Source organism: Balaenoptera musculus, chromosome 3, assembly GCF_009873245.2.
Source record: "Balaenoptera musculus isolate JJ_BM4_2016_0621 chromosome 3, mBalMus1.pri.v3, whole genome shotgun sequence".
NCBI classification, from domain to species: domain Eukaryota; kingdom Metazoa; phylum Chordata; class Mammalia; order Artiodactyla; family Balaenopteridae; genus Balaenoptera; species Balaenoptera musculus.
Window position 1 is genome coordinate 126,513,741 of NC_045787.1, and position 19,735 is coordinate 126,533,475.

Here is a 19,735-nt window from a genome sequence, read left to right on the forward strand (position 1 = left end):
TCTCTTTTATGACTAATAGTCCATTGTATATATATACACCACATCTTCTTTGTCCATTCATCTGCTGATGTGCACTTAGGTTGCTTCCATATCTTGGTATTTGTAAATAATGCTGCTATGAACGTTGGGGTGTATGTATTTTTTCGAATTAGTGTTTTTGTTTTCTTCAGATATATACCCAGGAGTGGAATTGCTGGATCATATGGTAATTCTGCTTTTAGTTTTTTGAGGAAGCTCCGTACTGTCTTCTATAGTGGCTGCACCAATTTACATCCCCACCAACAGTGTACAAAGGTTCCCTTTTCTCCACACCCTCCCAACACTTGATATTTGTGGTCTTATTGATGATAGCCATTCTGACAGGTGTGAGGTGATATCTCATTGTGGTTTTTTAAAAAATATATTTATTTATTTATTTATTTGGTTGCACTGGGTCTTAGTTGCAGCAGGTGGGCTCCTTAATTGTGACTCGTGGGCTCCTTAGTTGTGGTGCGTGAGCTCCTTAATTGTGGCACACAAACTCTTAGTTGTGGCATGCATGTGGGATCTAGTTCCCTGACCAGGGATCGAACCTGGGCTCCCTGCATTGGGAGCGTGGAGTCTTATCCACTGCGCCCCCAGGGAAGTCCCTGATTGTGGTTTTGATTTGCATTTCTCTGATGATTAGCAATGTTGAACATCTTTTCATGTGCCTGCTGGCCATCTGTATGTCTTCTTTGGAAAAATAAAGATGTATATTTTTAATGGCTATTAATTTTTTGCCTTTAAATATCTAATTTTTAATTCTTACTAGAATCCTGGGTTTGCCACTTACTAGCTGTGTGGCATGGCCAAGTCATTTAACCTTTCTGTGCCTTATTTTCCTCATCTGTAAAATGAGTATGATAGTAATACCAATGTCAGAGCATTGTTAGGAAGATTAAATGAATTAACATGTGTACAGCATTTAGAACAGTGCTCAGCATCTGGTAAGCACCAATAAGTTAGTACTGTTGCTAATACATTTTCTAAATGGTTAGCTAGTTTTTCCAACACCATATATTGAATAATCTATCTTTTCCTCATTTTATTTGAAAGGTTTCCCTCATATTAATCAAATTTCTCTGTAGGCTTGGATCTGTTTTTTTGCATTCTCCTTTTCCATTGGTTAGTCTTTTCTAATGCTAGTACCAAATTATTTTAATTATATAGTATATTTAATATCTGATAAGAAAGGGCCACTCTACCTTTTTCATGATTTTATTCCCCCCACCATTAATCCTTCTAGATAACTTTAAGAATCTTCTAACCCCCTCAACACCCCGCTGAAATCTAGTTGGGCATTTTTATTGTGATTAAGTTAGAGTGATAGATTATATTGGGCAAAATGGTCATATTTACAATCTGAGTTTTCCCATCTGAAGCATGCATTATGACTCTATTTATGCAAATCTTAATTTATGACTCAGTAGACTTTTTCTTCACATAGATGCAGCACATTTTAAAAGTTTGTTTCTAGGTGCTTTTGTTTCCTATTGCTACGTGTAGGATTTCTAATAACTCCCCTTTTATTTATTTTTATTATTATTATTATTATTGAATTGAGGTAACTGATTTATAACATTACATGTTTCATGTGTACAATATTAAATTTCTACTTCTCTATACACTACAGTATGTTCACCACCATAAGTTTAGTTTCCATCCTTCAACATACAGTTGACGCCCTTTACCCATTTTGCCCTCCCCCTTCCCTCCCCCTCTGGAAACTACTGCTCTGTTCTCTATATCTATGTGTTTGTTTTTGTCCAGTTTGGTTTGTTCATTTATTTTGTTTTTGTTTATAAGTTTTTAATATTCCACATATAAGTGAAATCATAGGGTATTTGTCTTTGACTTATTTCTTTTTAATTAATTAATTAATTTTTGGCTGTGTTGGGTCTTCATTGCTGTGCCCAGGCTTTCTCTAGTTGCGGAGAGTGGGGGCTACTCTTCGTTGTGGTGCATGAGCTTCTCATTGCGGTGGCTTCTCTTGTTGCGGAGCACAGGCTCTAGGCACGTGGGTTTCAGTAGTTGTGGCACGTGGGCTCCGTAGTTGTGGCTCGCGGGCTCTGGAGTGCAGTTGTGGCTCATGGGCTTAGTTGCTCCACGGCATGTGGGATCTTCCTGGACCAGGGCTTGAACCCTGTCCCTTGCATGGGCAAGCAGATTCTTAACCACTGCGCCACCAGGGAAGTCCCTGTCTGACTTATTTCACTTCACATAATATCCTCAAGTTCCATCCATATTGTCACAAATGGCAAGATTTTATCTTTTTTGGTGGCTTAGTAGTATTCCGTTGTATATATATACCGCTTATTCTTTATCCACTCAGTTTCCATATCTTGGCTCTTGTAAATAGTAACACAGTGAACACAGGGGTTCGTTTATCTTTTCCAATTGGTGTTTTTACGTTATTTGGATAAATGCCCAGAAGTGGGATAGATGGATCATATGGTAGGTCTGTTCTTGGAGAATCTGAAGAATCTTGGAGAATTCTGAAGAATCTGCATACTGTTTTCCATAGTGGCTGCACCAATTTACATTCCCACCAATAGCACACAAGAGTTTCCTTTTCTCTACTTCTTCACCAGCACTTGTTTCTTGTCCTTTTGATAACAGTCATTCTTACCAGTGTGAAGTGATATCTCATTGTGGTTTTGATTTGTATTTTCCTTATAACTAGTGATGTTGAGCATCTTTCCATGTGCCTATTGGTCATTTGTATGTCTTCTTTGGAAAAATGTCTATCCAGCTCCTCTGCCCATTTTTTAAATGGGTTGTTTGGGTTTTGTTGTTGTTGTTGAGTTGTATGAGTTCTTTATATATTTTGGATATTAATCCCTTATTGAATATATCATTTCCAAGTATTTTCTCCCATTCAGTTGGTTGTCTTTTCCTTTTATTGATTGTTTCCTTTGTCGTGCAGAAGCTTTTTAGTTTTATGTAGTCCCATTTATTTATTTATTTATTTTTAAATTTATTATTTATTTATTATTTATTTTTGGCTGTGTTGGGTCTTTGTTTCTGTGTGAGGGCTTTCCCTAGTTGTGGCAAGCGGGGGCCACTCTTCATCGGGGTGCGTGGGCCTCTCACTATCGCGGCCTCTCTTGTTGCGGGGCACAGGCTCCAGACGCGCAGGCTCAGTAGTTGTGGCTCACGGGCCTAGTTGCTCCGAGGCATGTGGGATCTTCCCAGACCAGGGCTCGAACCTGTGTCCCCTGCATTGGAAGGCAGCTTCTCAACCACTGCGCCACCAGGGAAGCCCAGTCCCATTTATTTTTGCTTTTGTTTCCCTTGCCTGAAGAGATGTATCTAGAAAGATATTGCTAAGACTGATGTCAAGGAGTGTACTGCCTATGTTTTCTTCTAGGAGTTTTATGGTTTCATGTCTTATATTCAAGTCTTTAATGCACTTTGAGTTGATTTTTGGGTATGGTGTAAGATAATGGTCTAGTTTCATTTCTTTGCATGTGACTATTTATTGAACACTATTTATTGAAGAGATTATCCTTTCTCTATTGTATGTTTTTTGCTCCTTTGCTGTAAATTAATTGTCGATGTATGTGTGAGTTTATTTCTGGGCTCTCAATTCTGTTTCATTGATCTATGTATCTGTTTTTCTGCCAATACCATGCTGTTTTGATTACTATAGCTTTGTCATATAGTTTGAAATTAGGGAGTGTGATACCTCCAGCTTTGTTCTTTTTTTTCAGGATGGCTTTGGCTATTCAGAGTGTTTTGTGGTTCCATATAAATTTTAGAATTTTTTCCTTTTCTGTGAAAAATGTTGAAATTTTTATAGAGATTGCTTTGAATATGTAGATTGCTTTAGGTAATATGGACATTTTATCAATGTTAATTCTTCCAATCCATGAGCATGGAATATTTTTCCATTTATTTGTGTTTTCAATTTCTTTTAATAATGTGTGATAGTTTTCAACGTACAGGTCTTTCACCTCCTTGGCTAAATTTATTCCTAGGTATTTTATTCTTTTTGTTGAGATTGAAAATGGGATTGTTTTCTTAATTTCGCTTTCTGTTAGCTCTTTGTTAGTGTATACAAATGCAACAGATTTTTGTATATTGGTTTTGTATCCTGCAACTTTACTGTATTTATTATTTCTAATAGTTTTTGGTTGAGCCTTTAGGTTTTCTATATATAAAATCATATCATCTGCTGGGCTTCCCTGGTGGCACAGTGGTTAAGAATCCGCCTGCCAATGCAGGGGACACAGGTTCGGACCCAGTCCGGAAAGATTCCACATGCCGCAGAGCAACTAAGCCCGTGCTCCACAACTACTGAGCCTGCACTCTAGAGCCCGCAAGCCACAACTACTGAACCCTCATGCCACAACTACTGAAGCCTGCACGCCTAGAGCCCACGTTCTGCAACAAGAGAAGCCACCGCAATGAGAAGCCTGCACACCTCAACGAAGAGTAGCCCCCACTCGCCGCAACTAGAGAAAGCCCACGCGCAGCAATGAAGACCCAACACAGCCAAAAATAAATCATAAAAAAAAAATCATGTCATCTGCAATTAGTGACAGTTTTACTTCTTCATTTCCAATTTGGGTGCCTTTTTTCTTGCCTAGTTGCTCTGGTTAGGACTTCCAATCCTCTGTTGAATAAGAGTGGTGTGAGTGCGAGTCCTTGTCTTGTTCCTGATCTTAGAGGGATAGCTTTCAGGTTTTTACCATTGAGTATGATGTTAGCTGTGGGGTTGTCATATACGGCTTTTATTATGTTTAGGTACGTCTCTTCTCTATCCACCTTAATTGAGAATTTTTATCATAAATAGGTGTAGTCTTGTCAAATGCTTTTTCTGCATCTATTGAGATGATCATATGGTTTTTATCCTCCATTTTGTTAATGTGGTGTAGCATGTTGATTGATTTGCAGGCATTCAGCCATCCTTGCATCCCTGGAATAAATCCCACTTGATTATGGTGTATAATCCTTTTGATATATAGTTATTATGTGTCTTGGAGAAGGTCTTTTTGCATTGAAGTAATTAGGTTTTCTCTTTACTTCATGGACTTGTATATCCAATTCCTTCCCCATGTTTGGGAAGTTCTCAGCTATTTTTTCTTTAATAAACTCTCTGCTCCCTTCTCCTCCTGAGATACCCGTTATCCTAATATTACCTTCCCTAAAAGCATCGGAGAGCTCTCATAGAATTTCCTCATTTTAGATATCTTATTTCTCTTTCTTCTTCTACTGGTATCATTACTAGATTTCTATCTTCGAGCTCTCTGACGTTCTCTTCCATAAGGTCTGCTCTATTTCCAGTGCTTTCTAATGCATTTTTCATCTCATTTACTGAGTTCCTCAGCTCCAGAATTTGTTTGGTTCTTTTTCAGAGTTTCAATCCCTTTGGTAAAGTATTCCTTCTGTTCATTAATTTTATTCCTGAGCTCATTTAACTACCTTTCCGTGTTTTCTTGTAGCTCATTGAGTTTCTTCATGACAGCTACTTTGAACTCGCTATCAGTTAAATTGCAATATTCCATCACTTGTCTATGAAGAATTCTCTCTCTCTCTCTCTCTCTCTCTTTTTTTGGTGGTATAATGTTACCATGGTTCTTCATGGGTCTTGATGAATTGTCCCTCTATCAGCACATTTGAAGTTAACGACAGGTTAGAAGTTAGAGTCCTTTCTTTTGTTTTCAGGTAGGTGGCGCCATAACACAAGGTTTTGGTTTCTTACCTGAGCTGCCCCTGGTTACATTTGAGAGTTGGCACTTTCCAGCCTCTGTCTCTGTAAGAGGTGTGGCTCCGTGCCTTTGTTATTGCTTCTTGTGCCTCTGGCGTCCTTGCTGCCTTGCTTCTGCCAGAGCCACTGTTGTCACCCGGATGGTTGGCTCTTCCCTAGCATCTGTGATCCCGAGTTGCAGGCTCTGCTGCCGTGGTGGGAGGGGAACGGTGGGGGGGTGGTGAGCTGGGGTCCTGCAGGTGCCTCTACTGGGTCTGGTGTTGTAAGGTTCAAGGGCTCCCCACTGCAGATGAAGGGGGCAGGCTGGGGTCATGTGTGCCTCAGTGGCTCGAGGGACAGGGTCCCAGGCCCCACTGCCACTGCTGCCCAGTTACCTGTGGCCGCAGGCACAGCTGTGGTCAGGAGGCCGGAGTTGTGTGCTCCACCTCCCCTTCTGCTCTTGGGTTCTCTGAAGCTGCGGCTTAGCTGCCACGGTCAGAGGGCTGGGATTACAGGCACCAACTCTGCTGGTCCCTCAGTTCTGCCTCTTCTATGTGTTTCAGTCTACCCACCTTCAGGTATACAGATGTTTAGAATTCTCTAGTGTCCTGGTGTGTTGGGCAGGGGTGCCTTTGTTGAGTTGTGGATGTTTGGTTGTAGATTGAAGGGGGAGAGAGAGAGGTAGCTCTTCACTCTATGTTGCTGATATCATTCCACTCATTTTTTTTGAGGACAATTAGTATGTAGGAAAGATAATGATTTTGCAGATTATTTTTAAATTTATTTATTTATTTATTTATTTTTGGCTGTGTTGGGTCTTCGTTGCTGCATGCGGGCTTTCTCTAGTTGCATTAAGGGGGGCTACTCTTCATTGTGGTGCGCGGGCGTCTCATTGTGGTGGCTTCTCTTATTGTGGAGCACGGGCTCTAGGCACGTGGGCTTCAGTAGTTGTGGCATGTGGGCTCAGTAGTTATGGCTCACGGGCTCTAGAGCGCAGACTCAGTAGTTGTGGTGCATGGGCTTAGTTGCTCCGCAGCATGTGGGATCTTCCCGGACCAGGGCTCGAACCAGTGTCCCCTGCATTGGCAGGTGGATTCTTAACAACTGTGCCACCAGGGAAGTCCCAAAGATGCTTGTATTTATGTTTATATTTGGTCATGGTTTTTCTGTGTGCTTTGTCAGATTTTGGTAGCAGAATCAGGATATCTTTGTATAAAAAGTAGGGAAGACTTTCTTCTCTCTCTAGGCCTGAAAAGAGTTTAAATAGCATCAGGCAGACATGAAGGGTGGCAAGGACATCCTGCTTTGCTCCTGATTCACCATACAGTCTCCAGAAACCCCCTCCTCGGTTCACAGCTGATTTATTACTTATAAAGGGAGGCTGTGGGGTTTCTAATTTTTAAAAATGTGTAATCCACTGGACACATTTTTCCCATTTTTACTTTAACCACCATCATTCAAAGGTCTCTCCTGGGCTCTACAAAGCAGTGAGGAGTGTTGGTGTGGAAAGTCTTCAGTCCTGAACCCATTTGTCACTACATGTTTGATTGTCAGCAAGTTACTCAGTATCTCTAGGCCTATTTCCTTATCTGAAAATGAGAACAATGACACTACATACCTCATGGTTTCATTGTAAGGATTAAATGAGATAATCACATGCAAAACACTTAAAAAGTGCTCACTGAGGGATGGAATGATTTTCTCTGATGCTTGATTCAAAAGCAAGCTCCCAAAGTTAAAGAATCAGTAGGGGGGTAGGGAGGGGGAAGCCTCTGTGTGTGTGTGTGTGTAAAAACCCAGTATCGAAGAATTAAAAAATTTTAATATCCCCAATGCTCACACAATTCTAATAGTTGTTATCTTTAGTGTTGCTGACAATTACTAATAAGTCTCCCCAGATTGCTTTTATTGCTTATATCCATGTTGCTAAATTTTTATTTTCTTTCCAAGATTTAACTTTAGCCAGACTGCTGTAAATGATAAGATTAACCTGATCATCTTACACAGTAGGGACTTGTCCTTGGAGAATGAGAGTGACCATTTTTTAGTAACAGAGAAAATAATCTTAAACTTAGCAATGTTGGGTGGGGTGACAGTTGAGCCAGGTGGAGGAGACAGGTTCAGAGAGAGGAAGACCACTTTGCCAAGGCTCTGAACCAATCAGTGGAAGTCCTTTGGGTCTTTTACATTTCTGATGTAGAAATGATGACTCAGCTCTCTGGCCAGGTAGGCTGTGGACCACTGCAGAGGCTATGAGTGTCCCATCTCCCAGCAGGTACTCTGCAGACTATGGGATCTGAGTGTGGAGCTTGTGTTCATGAAGTACCTTCTGGAATCCAGCAGGTAGAAAGTAACACACAAAAACAGGAGACCAGGACTTGGGAATTGGGGCAGACACGCCCCTCACCCCTCCGTAACTTCCCTAGGCTGCAAAGGGAGGATGATGGATAAAAATAAGCAGGACAGGGCTTTTTAAAATGGTATCTTAAAACTGAGGCTGAAACAAGCATGGGTCACTTTCCAACACCACAGAGTGTAATAAGAAACATCCTTACCCCCCACTGAACTACAGATCTGCCTACAACATCTCATTTATCTATATGCCTTTCCCCAGTTTTAGTGATTTTAGGGAGAAGGGAGGGAGCCGTCACCACCAAGAAGGGTGAAGTGTTGTGTTGGGTTGAGGGGCCCCTGGCTGTCAGCCAAGGTCAGACATGACAAAAGGCACGGGAATGTCAAGGCAGCAGGACTGAGTGGAAGAAGGGTCAGATTCAGTGTTGGGAGACCCAAGTTCTACTCAAAATCCAGCTCTAATGGTGCCACCGGTGGAAAGTCAGGTGGAAAGACATGCTCAGTACTCCAGAGCAGTTAGTGTCCCCCTGCCCTCAAAAGGACCTATGATGGTATTAACTTAGTTGATGACCTGTCATTATTCCCCAGTGGAGAGCAGACTAGCTGGAGGACGGAGATTCTTTTCTCACTCATTAGTGTATCCCCTTTAGAGTAATGTATCAGTTAGCTTTTGCTGCATAAAAACTTCCGCATCTTATGGCTTAAAACTAAAAGCATTTATTATTTCTCATAATTCTGTGGATCATCTGAGCAATATTTATGGTCCGGGCCAGCTTGACTGGGGCTGTATATAGTCTAGGATACTTCACTCACGTGTCTCGAAGTCGGCAGGCTGGCTGTTCTGGGAGATGGGGCTCAACTGGGATGATTCATTTCTGCTCCACGTGATCTCTCCTCCTCCAGTAGGCTAGCCCTGGCTTCTTCACTTGGTGCTCTTATCTCCACAGAGCATCACGATGAAAGTTCCAATGCATTAGCCATCACGAAACCTCTGCTTGCATCACATTTACTATGTCCCATTGGCCAAAGCAAGTTACAAGGCCAAGACAAGATTCAAGGGGTAGAGATATAGATTTCACTTCTTGATGCGAGCTGCAACGTCACATTGTCAAGAGGAATTTGTCGCCATTTTTGCAAACTATTACAAGAACTTTGAACTATGCTTGGTGCGTGGTAGGTAAGAAAGAATGCTTGTTGCAAGAATCAAGAGGTTAAAGAAAAAAAAAGAATCAAGAGATAAATAATGAAATAATCATTGTCCATCCCCACCCTACCCCCCACCCCCTGCCATTGGCACATCCATTTCTGTGACAGCTGTCCTTTGTTGAGATCTTTGAACTGGGCCAAAACTTTATCCAGTTGTTTAGAAAGTTTATTGCCCTTGACTTAAATATGGTGGTTCCTTTCTGTCTGAGAGTTGCAGCTCACCATGGACCTGTGGATCCTATCCATCTTGACGCTGGAGCTGTGCACACCTTGCTGGATTATGGATTATGTCCCCACTCTTAATCTTTGCTCTTTAAACAGATCTGGAAAAGAGGACACCCTTTGCCTACCAAATCACCATCAGCCTTAGCTGGCGGCACCTCCTTCTGTCAGTTGCTGCCTGTTGGATGCCCCCTGGTGGCTTCCTCTTGCATAGCCCCACTCAAGGTGTGAAATTGATCGTGTGAATTGACAAAAAGCTGGGTGGAATCAAGAGCCTTCAGAGAGAGAGCTCCTTCTGAGAGAGCTCTCAGTAGAGTGGAAAGCTAGGGATGGAAAGAAAATAAATTAAAAAAAAATTTTTAAATTACCATCTAGACCTTGTAGCTGGTGAGTCCGTGCTTGTTTCACTGTGACTTGACCCAGAGAAAGGTAAAGCAGCAAAATATAGATAATGCATATAAAAGAGATTTATATCTTTAAATGTCAGGTGCTGGTGGGTAAGAAGCAGTACCATTTTCACTGAATAAAAATGGTGGAGTTGGAAAAGGTGAGAGGGTCTTCTGACTGGATCAGCTCGTCCAGGGCCTGGTAGGTCCCCATCACAAAGCCCACGAAGCCCAGGATGCTGATCAGGGCATCCTTGATGATGGTGATGGGACTCATGCCCTCTGAGTAGTAGGTGGTGATCTCCAGGAGGGGTGGGATGATGAGGGCCAGCGCACTGCCGCTCAGGGAGCCCACCAGAGAGAGGACCAGGTCCAGGCGGGGGATGAGGATGGCCAAGATGCCTGCAGGAGATGACACGGGATAGATGGCTCTTCCCAGGCTTAGCCAAAATTTTAAAGTTTATTTTAAAAATCTTTTTCTTAAAACATATACCAGTTGTTTCTCATACATTCAGTTACATAAAGAAAAAGTTGAAACTCCTGTAATACCCCCAATCACATTCACTAGAGGTTTATACATTAAAATTTTGGTGTGTCTCCTTTCAATCATTTTCAACCAATTATTGTTCAAATATATACATTCATATTGTTGGGGAGAAAAACCTTCTCTCTTCCCATTTAGGTTCAAGTGTTTGGGGGCCTGCAAATTTAACTGACAATTAGGCAATTAACAGGAGGAAAGACAAAGTTTATTTAGGGCTAGGGAGCCTTCAGATGAATTGGCTCTCCAAACAACGATAGGGGTTTATATACCCACTTCAGAAGGGGAACTGGATGGGGGAGAAATAGCTTCCATGCAAGAACAAGTGGAAGGTATGACATTCTCTGATAATTTAAGTAATTACTCAGTCTGTGATGATGGTTAGTCTTCTTTCTGATTGAAAATCTCCCAGAAAGGGGATTTATGGTGCCTGTATTTTTCAGAAGTTCCTGCTTAATTCAGCAAAGGAAGTTTAGATAAGGTTTTGCGCCCCCTGCGGCTGCTTGTTCTAATGCTTTTAGCCTAAGATAATTTTTATGCCACAGAAGTACATTTCGAACCTCTACATGTTCAATGATTAAGCTCTTACTTAATAAATAACACTAAATAACAGTGCTGGGAACTGTCCAGCTGTTTGGAATGTGTCAATGTACAAAATAGACAAAAAAACCCCTTACCTTCGTGGAACTAACATTAATAAGTAACATGACTGCAAGAACCTCTTACTTGCAAACAATTAGAATGTGAAATTATTTATAGAAAGGGGTCTTCGGTGGGAACAAGATCACAGAGTCCCTTTAAAGGAGTATCTTCTCCAGGTTTTATATACATGTCAGAAAACATCTAACAAAGAAATACTAAAAGTTAAAATAAAGATTTTGAAATTATATATATATATCTATAATATATACATATATGTGATATAATTATATAATTATAATATATAATTATAATATGTAATATATATAATATATAATTATATATTAAAATTTTTATATATAATTATATATTATTTATATATATATATTGTTTTTTTTGTAGGCTGTTTTATAGGCCTGGGCTTTTACATTTTTTATTTTACTTGATGGACAATTTTCCTAGTTACAAAGAAAGCCCAGAAGGCTCCCCCAGGTCTCCTAGGATGGAGTGTGGTATAACAGAACAAAACAGGACTGGAAGGCAGGATTCTGGTTTCTCCCTGTGTGGCCTTGGGTAAGTCTCCACCCGTTTCTCAGCTTTTTTCCTCATCTGCCAAATGGGGATGGTAGCTATCCTTTTAGGTATTATGGTTCATACTCCAAATGGTGTTAAAGTTTTAAATGAGTTAATTCGTGTAAAGCACTCAGAAAAGTTATTTTTGTTATTATTTCATTATTACTTTATTATTATTACTTGTTTGCAGGTAACTGTTTGCATATGTACTGATTGCGGCAATGCATGCAGAAGCTTAAGGAATTGTTATCTTCATATCTGGGGCAAATTCATTGATCTTTCTGGAGTCTCTAATATTCTGAAGGGTAGTGTCCCTGCCTCCTAGGACAAACTGGGAACAAATAACTTCAAAGGAAGAAAATCAGTGTCCCATGATTTATATGGGCTGGTCTAGCACAGCAAGAATCACAATTAAAAGGAGCCTTAGGGACAGCTGGGCCATGGCAAACACAACGCAGGAATCTCTATCATCTTCGCCTCCACTAAAATACTTACAGAAAGGGGCACCCTGGATCATAGGGCCTGAAGCACAAGGAGGGCTGCCGAGGGGGTGAGTGGGGACAGCTGAAGACAACAGGTGAATACCAGCCCATTGGAGGCCAAGGAGCTGCTGCCAATGGGGATGTGACCCTAGGTTTGCCAAATCATTTTATTTTTCCCCCAAACATTAGAAACCTGCATTTGTATGTGAGATCTCTCCCACATTTTTAATGTTGGCCCAAATTTATACAACATTATGAGGGTGAAACAACATACCTCTGACGCCAGATTAGACTCACTGGCCACCATTTTCAACCTCTGTCCTGGAGGTGAAGGGTGATGGGCCTGGACTTGCGTTCAAATCCCACCTCTGGCACTTCCTGCCCAATTACTTATCACTCTCTGCTTCAGCTTTCTCATTACAAAGTAAGGTTTATCACAGTCCTACCTCATAAGAGTTGCTGCAAGGACTGAATAAAATACTATGAAATATGGAACAGAAAGAGCTTAGCACAGTGGCTGGCACGTAGTAGGTGTTTAATAAAAGTCAGTTCTTATTGTGATTATTATTTGATAAGTTGTCACTCCCTCAAGCTGGACACCAGTAAATCTGTCTGATTAGGTACATGTAAGAATTAAGTTGTCCCTAAAGCATAAATGAAATGAATTACTACTTGGAAAGCCTTAGAATGGACCCTGAAACACAGTTAGTATGCAATCAATGCTGGTTATCATGACTATTGTCTACCATCTGGCTGATTCCTGATAGCCCTCAGGAAAACAGCAACGAGGTGCTCTGCCTCCTACTCACATGTCAGGCTGACCATGGAGAAGCGGATGAACAAGTCCAGAGGCAGCGCCCAGCGCTTTGACACCTGGGAGGTGGCGAAGGGAATGATGATTTCTGCAGGGACGTAGAACTGCAGGGCGTAGGTGCACAGGATGCCAATTATGTAGAGGATCTTGACCGACTGGTACAGCCTGCAGGACAAACCAGAGCAGTGCTCTCAAGGTCAACGTGCTCTGACACCTGGCCTCCTTGTTTTTTTGTTTTTGCTTTTTTTTTTTTTTGGCCTCTCTGCAAGGCATGTGGCATCTTAGTTCCCTGACCAGGGATTGAAAGCCCCCTACATTGGAAGTGTGGAGTCTTAACCACTGGACTGCCAGGGAAGTCCCTGGCCTCCTTGTACATTAACCTCTGACCTTGGAACAGTCCCGTAGGCAAATGTTTCCTTGTCTGAAATTGACGGGGAGGGACCTTCTATGAGAGGAAGTCACAGCAGAGCACGCAGTGGAAATAGAGTGAAGCATCACAGATTCAAATGGAAACAGTTCAGAGGGTCATCGCTACATAAAAAGGTATGGGTATATATAACACCTTCATAAACCATCATCACTTGATGCTGAATTTTAGATTTAGGAAAGAGAGGCTCAGGCCCAGTACCTTGCTCAGGGAGATACAAGTGATAAGTGGTGAAGACCAAAAAACCTGGGTCTAAAAGATCTGGTCTTTTGTAATCTCTTTTATTAGGAATTCTCTGGATCCCCCAAATCACCTGGCATATAACAGGCTCTCAACAAATGCTTCCAGGTGGTTGAATGAACTGCAGAATCCCAAATCCTTGAGGGAAGAGGTAGTCTACACAGAGGATTGTGTGAGGGTTGGGGAATAAAAGGAGAGGCAGGGTTACTTGCAGGCCTCAGACTGGGGGCAGGAGAGCATGTGACGGGGGATGCTGAGTTTTATCGATGCCTTTTTTGACCAATGGAGATAAGGCTTTTTTCGTTTAGCCCACTAATGTGGTAGATGCATCTGGCATGTTAAATAAACCTGTATGACTATGTCTGTGTATATTTAGTCCATTCCTTAAAAAGGCAAACGTCCACATTTCTGTGTTTCTTGCTCACAATAGTTCTGCTGCCTGGAACACCCTCTCTATTCCCTTTCCATCTGTGCAAACCCCACCTATTTTTTGAAATTCCCATCTTTTGAGGAGGTACTACATTCCAGATGCTTTTGGGCATGCCCAACTTAATCCACGTGATAACTCTGCTTTTTAGAAGAGGAAACTGAACATTAGAGAAGTTAAATAAACCATCCACGACCATGAGCTAGGAGTTGGTGTAACTGGGTCTTGGATCCAGTGGTGCTGTCGTTGTCCTTGTTTGGACGGAGTCGTCTCATTGGACAGGAAGATTCCCTGTTCTCCCATTCCAATGTACTTTCTTTCCTTGGAAGTCCCCACATCCTCTCTACTATTCTGGAGGGCTTCTTTTTCTGTTCTATGTTGTATTTGTGTACATACACTATCCATTCCCCATTCCCATTGGACCATGGGCTGAGGAAGAGAGTGAAGCACAAAATCATAGTCTACTCACATCAGCACCCTCCACACCATGTGTCTAGACTGGCATCTGCGTGTAATTGGGATGCAGTAAATGCTTGATGAATGATATTGATCAACTTGGGAAAGGAGCCCCATTTAGACAAATTAAGCCTCCAAGTGACCCTTAAAAAGACAGGCACCTGGTAATTAATGACATGCCTCAGTGTGGGAGAAAGTGCTGCACAATGTGATAGGGGTTCATGTCTATTTAAATATTCAGTGTTGAAGTCTGGGTCAGCTAATGGTTGTATGAATTGGTCATTTGATATAAACATTCTCCAGATTCTAATGGTCTTCCCCAATTGGTTCTTGTTTTACTACTTTTTCATCCTAGCTACTCTGCAAGACTTGGTAGTGCAGCCTTAGTAAATGTAATTGGAGCCACCCACCGGCTCCACTCTCTGCCTCTTGCCCTTCTCTGTGCCCCTCCTTTCTCTCCTTAGGTGACCAAGGACTCTGACTTCTCCCCTCTCTTCCTAAATCATGTCCTTCCTCATACTAAGCTATCAAGGCCTCACTCAACATGGGAGGCTGTTGTTGAAGAAGAGCTCCCTGGACAGAGAATCCAGAGCCCAGGGTTCCAGCGTCAGGTCTGCTTCTCCCTGTGGAGACCCTCCAGACCTCAGTTTACCTTCTGCGGAAAGGAGGAGAAAGTAACCTATATATTCCTGTTCCCACTGGCCCTGAGTCCCTACCGCCTGAGAGCGCATAGAGTTACCAGCAGTTGGGCAGGTTAAGGGTTATGCTGGCCTTGATGTCATTTCCGAACCGCAGGTAGCCCAGAGTCCCGATGCTGATGTAGAGGGCAGTAACGATGGACATTCCCAAAGACAGGATGACTGGGAAGCGGCGGGCATCCTTCATCTTGTTTTCCAGAGGCAGAACCTACAGAAACGCCACAATGTAAGAAGAGAGGAGGAGAAAGAGGAACACAAGCATAAAGAAGAAAGGCATGCCACTTCCGGGGGTATGTACACAAAAGAATCGGAAGCAGGAACATGCACAGATATTTGTATACCTACGTTCATAGCAGCATTATTCACAGTAGCCAAAAGTTGGAGGCAACCCGAGTGTCCACCGATGAAGGAACGGATAAACAAAATGTGGTCCATACATACAATGGAACATTATTCAGCCTTTAAAAGAAGGAAATATGCCCCAACATGGATGACTCTTGAAGACATTAAGCTAAATGAAGTAAGCCAGTCACAAAATGACAGATACTATGTGATTCTACTTATGTGAGGTAACTGGAGTAGTCACATTCAGAGTCAGAAAGTAGACTGGTGATTCCCATGGGCTGGGGGGAGGAATAAATGGGGAATTATTGTTTAATGGGTACTCAGTTTTGGTTTTGCAAGATGAAAAGAGATGGATGGTGATGATCTTTGTACAACAATATGAATGTACTCTATGTCACTGAACTGTACACTTAAAACTGGTTAAGATGGTAAATTTTATGTTAGGTATATTTCACCACAATTAAAGAAAAAAAAAAAAGAGGGACTTCCTGGTGGTCCAGTGGGTAAGACTCTGCGCTCCTCACGCAGGGGGCCCGGATACGATCCCTGGTCGGGGAACTAGATCCCACATGCATGCTGCAACTAAGAGTCTGCATGCGGCAACTAAGAAGTCCACATGCCGCAATGAAGATCCTGCGTGCTGCAACTAAGACCCAGCGCAGCCAAAATAAGTGAATAAATAATTAAAAAAAAAAAAAGAGAGAGAAAAGAAAGGAAAGGAAGGCCTGGAGTCACAAGATGATCCCTGGACCGTTCAGAGCTGGAAGCACCCTGCAGGTTGACCAGACCAAGGAGCTCAACTCCCTGGGGCGGCCCGATCTGGCCAGCAGGTGCATTTTGTTTGGCCAGCCTTTCAGACAACTGAATATGAATGCCTTTAAGCACAACATTCTTTCTCCACCTACGAGGCCCACCTCTCCCTCTCACGCTGACATATGCCTGGCTTCTCCACCCACGTTGTCTTCCAAAAGCACTTGAGTTTGAGGCTCCCAATTCTAGTGCACTTGCCCCTCTCTGTACAGATGGGAAGGCCAAGACTCAGGTTATGCAGTGGGCTGGCAGCAGCACTGGGACTAGAGCGCCCTGGCTCCCCAGAGGCACATTTCCCCACATACCATGTTCTCAGGATCCTTCTTCCCCAGATGCATACCTGGCTCTAAGAGAATCCAAACTGAGGCCAGCCTGCCTCTTGGGCCTGTTGGGCATTCCAAGGTCTCTTCTATCTTTGGTAGCAACTCTTTGGCCTCATCTCGTAATTTCCTCCTCAGACTTCTACTGACCGAGGGCCCACCTTCACCTTCCCCTTCCCCTTCTCCTTGATCCAGCCATGTGCTAAGCACACTTCATGCACCATTAGGGTGATCTGTGCCTCAGTTTCCTGATCTGAAAACTTACCTGTTAGAATCTTTTGGAGAATTATATGAGCATTGAAATGGCACACAGTAAGGACTTAGTAAATGTTAACTACAATTATTTTGTAATACTGCGAAGACCACAACTCTATGAAGCTGGTACTTGTGTAATTCTTATTTTATAACAAGGCTCTGAAGATGATATAACTTACACCAAGCTATACAGCTTGGAAGTGGCAGAGGAAGGCTGCAAACCAGGGCTGTCCTCCAAAGTCCAAGTACTTACTTCTACCCGATCTTGCCTAAACTCGCACAGCCCTGGGCTTGTTTATTACTCAGTGAGAACTTAGCACCTATTCCTTTGTATTGTTAAATCCTTCTTTGTCCTGTATGCACCTCCCCTCCCTCCCCATGCAAATGGCAGACGCTTGAGGGGAGTGCGTGTCTGGGACTTTCCACTTTCTTCTGGGTTAGGTGCACATTCCTAGATGCAGCAGGAGCTTGGGAAAATGTCCAGGGGATTAGGTGAAGAGCAATCCAATGTGAGCTCTTCTACCTTGCAATACATTTTTGTTGCATAAATTCCCCAGGCTAAAGATGATCTTTTTACAAGGCCAGGTCATACTAAGTACAGTAAGTTCCCTACATAAGAACAAGTTTCATTCTGAGAGCGCGTTCATAAGTCCAATTTGTTCATAGGTCCAACAAAGTTAGCCTAGGTACCCAACTAACACAATCGGCTATATAGTGCTGTACTATAATAAGTTTATAATACTCTTCACACAAATAATACATAAAAAACACACAAAAAATAAACATTTTTAATCTTACAGTACAGTACCTTGAAAAGTACAGTAGTACAGTACAGTACAACAGCTGGCATACAGGGGCTGGCATCGAGTAAACAGGCAAGAAGAGTTACTGACTGGAGGAGGGACAGGAGGTGGGAGATGTAGAGCTGAAGTATCGTCAGCAATAGGAGACAGAGGGCAAGCTGCACAGTTTCACTCCTTATGTTTGCATCTTTGAAAGTTCCCAACTTGAAGGTTTGTATGTAGGGGATTTACCGTAACTGGCTTTCTCGCTCCGCTCCCCGCGCCTCCCCACAATCAATCAAAGAGATTAAATGGCCATTCACATAAAGTGGGAAGGTCTCTGGCTTGGGAGTGAGTAGTACCAGCTGTAGCAGTTCCCAGCTGGTGACACAGCTCAAGACCCTGCCCTTCTTTGGGGTTAGGCTCCTCTTCTGTAAAATTAGAGACTGGAATAGAAGGTTTCTAAAGGTAATTTGAACTCTGATACTAATAATCATTAGCACATAGTAGATGTTCATAAACACTTACTGAACACGTAGAATCCTCATTTTATAGTTGAAGAATTAAGGTTCAGAGATTAGCCTGTGACTAAACTAAGATTCCAGCACATTCTGCCTCCAAAGTCATTTGCTCAACCACTGTACTCTTCTTTTTGCCATGACTGTTCAAAATTCTAAATATAAAGTGCTTCCGGGTCCATTAAGATGGTGTAAGCACATTGCGCCATATCTCTTTCACTAATTAAAACTAAAAGCCCTGGACAGAATACATAAAGCAACTATCCATGGACTCTGAAAAGTATATAATAGAAGGTGAATTGCTCAAAACCAGTAAAAATGACCATCATGGTAGTGAGTTTCCTGATTTTTTTTCTTCTTGTATCTCCTAGTTTAGACTCAAGGAGAGCCCAAATCCTAGAACTATGTAGTGGATACAGACAGAAAAAACTCAAAAAGAAACCCTCTTTCTGGCCAGTGGGACCTAAAATAGGGGACCCTGTGGGACAGAGAGCATGGAGAGAATCCCTATTATTCTGTTTCCTTTTTTACTCTCCAGGTCATACTCCCTAAGGCAAGTCTCAGTCACAAAGCAGCAATCTGTTGTATCAGGGACTGTGGTGGTTACTTAGGCACCTAAAAATCTGAGACAAGACAAACTCCTTCTCTTGGAGCAGAGGAACAGGGAAAGAGGGCTGTGGGAGTCCAAAAAGTAAAGGGGGAATCAGATTGGCTACATAATTTGTGGGGCCCAGTGCAAAATGACAACGCAAGGCCACTTGGTCAAAGATCAAGAAATTCAAGATGATGAACACAGGGCATTAAACCAAGTGTGAAATCCTTTTAAAGGCAGGGGCTCATGTGACCACACAGGTTACATGCCCATGAAGCCAGACCTGGAAGGAACCCCTATTGCTCTTTTCTTCTCTTTTTACTCTCAGTGCTCACCCTCGAGTTAGGCCCAGTCACAAGAAGTGTATAGGAGTATAGGGAGGCTAAAACCCTGGCTTTGTAGCCAGAGGACCAGAAAAAGAAGCTGCTGGGTGAATGTGCAGCACACTGGTGAGTGTGCAGGAAAACACGGAAAGGAGGGAGCCAGAGAAAGTGATTCCCTTCATCCCTGTGAATGAAGTCTGGGCTTAGCCCTGAGCTGTACATGTATGGAACTGATGTGAAGCATCAAACTAAAGGCTTTGAGAACTATTGTGTAGACAGACCACCGTCTGGCCCCTGGGTAGCATATAAGCAAGGTGAAGCCAAACATCACTTCAAAGTCTTTGAAAACTAATCTCATATTAAAACCAAGGTCTACTGAAGGGAGATCGGGACTTGTAGTTTGAATCTAATCGGATTGACTGCTTGCTAAAGTAAAAAAGTCAACATTCTCCAGAGGATTTTAACAGGCTCCAGAGTCTCATAAAATAATATTCAAAATGTGTAGGATACAGTCTAAAATTAATCAACATACAAAGAGCCAGGAAAATCTCAACACTTCTCAAGGGAAAAGACAACAGATGCCAACCCTAAGATGACTAAAATTATGGAAATAT

At 42.3% G+C, this 19,735-nt stretch overlaps 1 protein-coding gene across 1 annotated transcript in view; it reads right to left on the bottom strand.

Moving 5' to 3' along the window:
* Positions 1-8,766: 8,766 nt before the first annotated feature.
* LOC118893467 (proton-coupled amino acid transporter 2-like) overlaps positions 8,767-19,735 on the bottom strand; it is a 28,925-nt gene continuing 17,956 nt past the window's right edge. The window contains exons 8-10 of the mRNA XM_036849057.1: positions 15,218-15,384; positions 12,924-13,093; positions 8,767-10,281 (exon numbers count right to left, since the gene is read on the bottom strand). Coding sequence (XP_036704952.1) covers positions 10,010-10,281; positions 12,924-13,093; positions 15,218-15,384 — 609 coding nt within the window. The 3' untranslated portion in view covers positions 8,767-10,009. The remainder of the gene's footprint in view (positions 10,282-12,923; positions 13,094-15,217; positions 15,385-19,735) is intronic.